This window comes from Parus major, chromosome Z (genome assembly GCF_001522545.3).
Source record: "Parus major isolate Abel chromosome Z, Parus_major1.1, whole genome shotgun sequence".
Lineage (NCBI taxonomy): Eukaryota > Metazoa > Chordata > Aves > Passeriformes > Paridae > Parus > Parus major.
The window spans coordinates 74,250,142-74,253,278 of record NC_031799.1 but is presented as its reverse complement, the minus strand read 5'-3'; the positions used below and the strand labels follow the sequence as shown (position 1 = coordinate 74,253,278).

Here is a 3,137-nt window from a genome sequence, read left to right as displayed (position 1 = left end):
AAGGAAGGAAGGAAGGAAGGAAGGAAGGAAGGAAGGAAGGAAGGAAGGAAGGAAGGAAGGAAGGAAGGAAGGAAGGAAGGAAGGAAGGAAGGCAAAAAGAAAAGGAAAGAACAGGAAGAAAAGGGTAGAGAAGGCATCATTAACACAAGCCTTCCTCAGGGAAGGGGCCGACTCTACCCCCGGAGCCCGTCCCCAGTCCCCGGAGGCCGGCAGGAACCGGGCCTGCTCAGACTGGGAGCATCGACCCTCCAGGCGCCGGAAACAAAGGCTGGGGCCACCACCGTCCCTTCCTCCAAACCTGCCACAGCCCCGGGCAGTGGCACAGGGGCCGAGCCCGGTTATTGCCCACCGGTGCCTTTCTGCCGGGGTCGCGCTCCCGGGCGGCTGCGGACCGGGGGCCCCGTCGGGCCGGGAGCTGCTGGAGCAGCGGAAGAATTGAGCTCCGTGCGCAGCTCGGTGCGGGGATGAGGCAGCCGCCCCACACCGGGCCCCTGTCCTCAGCCCGGGTCCTCCGCAGGGAGCAGGGACGGGTAGAGACTCGGGGGCTATTTCAGGATTAGAGAGCACCGATTAGGGTTCCGCGGGCCTAACCCAGAGCCACGGTGCAGCCGAGGCCGGAGGGCAGCGAGTGGAGGCGAAGGGAGGCTGTTCTGGGGAGCCGCCAGCGCGGGTCGGGGCCGCTCCGACTATGCCCAGCCCTCCTCGTCCACCTCGCGGCCCCGGACGGCAGCGGCCATCGGCTCTGCCCACGCGGGACGAGGAAGCAGCGGGGACCATGCCGGCTCCAGAAAGGACCGAAATCTCGCTCGGGACCGCTCCGGCCCCAGCCACCGTTCCCTGTGGCCGTGCTTCCACCCCGCTCCTCCCTCGGCCCCGGCTCCCCGTCCTCCTCCGCCTTTTCGCACGGGGGTCCCGACCCCACGTCCACCCTCACGCCCCCGAGAAGCCGTAGGTCCGGAGATCGTTTGGCAGCAAATGGCCCCGGAGGCTTCCCGGCCGCGGTCGGGACCGGAGAAAAGGGAACGACGTTTTGGTTTTATTCCTTCTGTTTGCCCCGAAATTCCTGAGGACGACATCGATTTTTCACAGCCCCGAATGACGGCAGAGGCGCCGCTGAAAACCTGCCACGGCTGCTCCCGCCTGGCTGTCCGGCTCCACGCTGGAGCCCATCCTCTGTGCGATGCGTGTCCGCTCGCCACGCCGGGGCTCCGGCGGCGGGGATTCCGCTCCCACCCCCCACCCCCACCCCGCCCCCGCACCGCACGCAGCGGGCTTTCCGACCTTAAAGTTCGCCTTTGAAAAAAAGTGATTTGGTTCAATGCCGGGAGAGAAAAAACCGCTGGGGTCGAACGCGGCATTGCCGCGTGAGGTGAAGTCCGCTTTCACAGGGCGGCAGAGCCCGTCACCGGCCGCCGTCCCAGCTCCGGACAACTCCAGAAATTGAGCGGCGGGAAGAGGGATGGGAAATGGGCCGATGAACGGGAAGAGCGGAAAGGACAAGGGAGAGAATGAGGGAATCTCCAGTTCCGGAGCTCGGTGGTTTATTTTGCAAACAAATTTCTTTGAGCCGAAAGGCAGCGGTGCACCGGGAAATGAGATTAGTTCTACCTTAAATTCCCTCTCAATCTCTCGCCGTAATGCAGCGTTTAACTCACCGTGAGAGAAGATGTCATTTCACATAACACTGTGCTAATGGATAAGTCTTCCCCGACCTCTCAAGCACAACAAATCTCGGGCGAACCCATCGCGCACGACCTGTTAACTTCACCGGCTGCCCGCTCCGCCGCCCCACGCCGCGATCGTGACGCCATTCTTCGGGGTTTAAAAAGACAGAAATTTTCCCTCCAGCCCAGCTCATCGCCTTTTGCATTAGTTCAATTTGTCTGGGGTTCTGGGAGGCTTCTATTTGTTTGTTTGTTTGTTTAAGGGGGTTTAGTTTTTTGTCTTTTGGTGTTTTGGGGTTTTTTTGCTTTATTTCCAATTAACGAATTTCAAAATGTTGAGAAAGAGAAAAGAATATCGTGCAGCAAACTTTTCCGTTTGTCAGAAATACCTGGCGGCTTTTTTTCCCGGATATTTGATTTAGAGAGAAAGATAAACATATGTACATATATGTAACATCTATGTAACATCCATGTGCACATTCATCCATGTACACAAGCGCCCGTCCATATGTACTGATGGCTGTACATACGTCTAGTGTTTATATATCCATCTATGCACACACGCAGTGATATCGGCCCTTTCTCTACGGGAAAACAGCCCCCGGACCAGGTCGCTCCCGCGGCACCCCTCCGCCGGCCGTCCACCGTCACACCGATCTTGGCGGGGGGAAGAGAACGTCGGCGGGCAACCCGATATGGCCAGCGGAGGGAGACGATCGCGCGGAGCCCGTCGCGCCCGCTCAGACAAGTTGAAGGGCAGCCACTTACTGTGCATCGCTGCGAACGGGTCGTGCTTACAGTGTATTTCCATCGGAGCGGTCCGGGGGCGGGCGACCTCGCCGAGCTGATCTCGATTCGCCGGCGGCGATCGGGTTTCGGGCTGGGGGAGGGAGCCCGCGAAAAAAGACGGAGACCGACCAGAACCAAACAAACAAATAAAAACCAAACAAACATATAAAAACAAAACAAAAAACCGAAAACAGCAACCTAAAAAACCTAAACCAAACTAAACAAACAAAAAAAACCAAAACCAAAAAAAAAAAAAAAAAAAAAAAAAAAAAAAAAAAAAAAAAAAAAAAAAAAAAAAAAAAAAAAAAAAAAAAAAGAAAAAAAGAAAAAATTAAAATAACCAAAAAAAGGTGAAAAATAAAATGGAACAAAACCCCTCAAAAAGCGAAGAGTCCTGCCTCGAAAGGGGTTGCGGTATCCAAGAGCGCTGGCCGAATGCGGTTCCCGCGCCGCTCGCAGCCTCCAGAGGCTCCGTCGGGGGGCCGCGGAGCGGCCGCCCCGGGCTAAGCCACTGGTCCAGCCGCTTCCCGGGCGGCTGCCGATGCGCAGCACCCACCACTGGGCTTCGGGGCGGTACTGGGCGCGGAGAGGGGCGAGCGCCTCTGTCCGGCGGACCGGAGCCCAGCGCTGTCCGCCCGACGGCTCTTTGTGCTGGCGGTGCCGGCGGCTGCGCGGCGGCGGCGG

General features: G+C 58.0%; 1 protein-coding gene across 4 annotated transcripts in view; it reads right to left on the bottom strand.

Annotated features, from left to right (window-relative positions):
* PAX5 (paired box 5) overlaps positions 1–3,137 on the bottom strand; it is a 135,641-nt gene that overhangs the window by 129,985 nt on the left and 2,519 nt on the right. The window contains exon 1 of one of the 4 annotated variants that reach the window (XM_015615427.2): positions 2,433–2,613. The exons of 2 other annotated variants lie outside the window; for them this stretch is intronic. In XM_015615427.2, coding sequence (XP_015470913.1) covers positions 2,433–2,475 — 43 coding nt within the window. In that variant the 5' untranslated portion in view covers positions 2,476–2,613. Of the gene's footprint in view, positions 1–2,432; positions 2,614–3,137 lie in introns of those variants that run through there. One more of the 4 variants, XM_015615429.2, reaches the window with a different exon arrangement.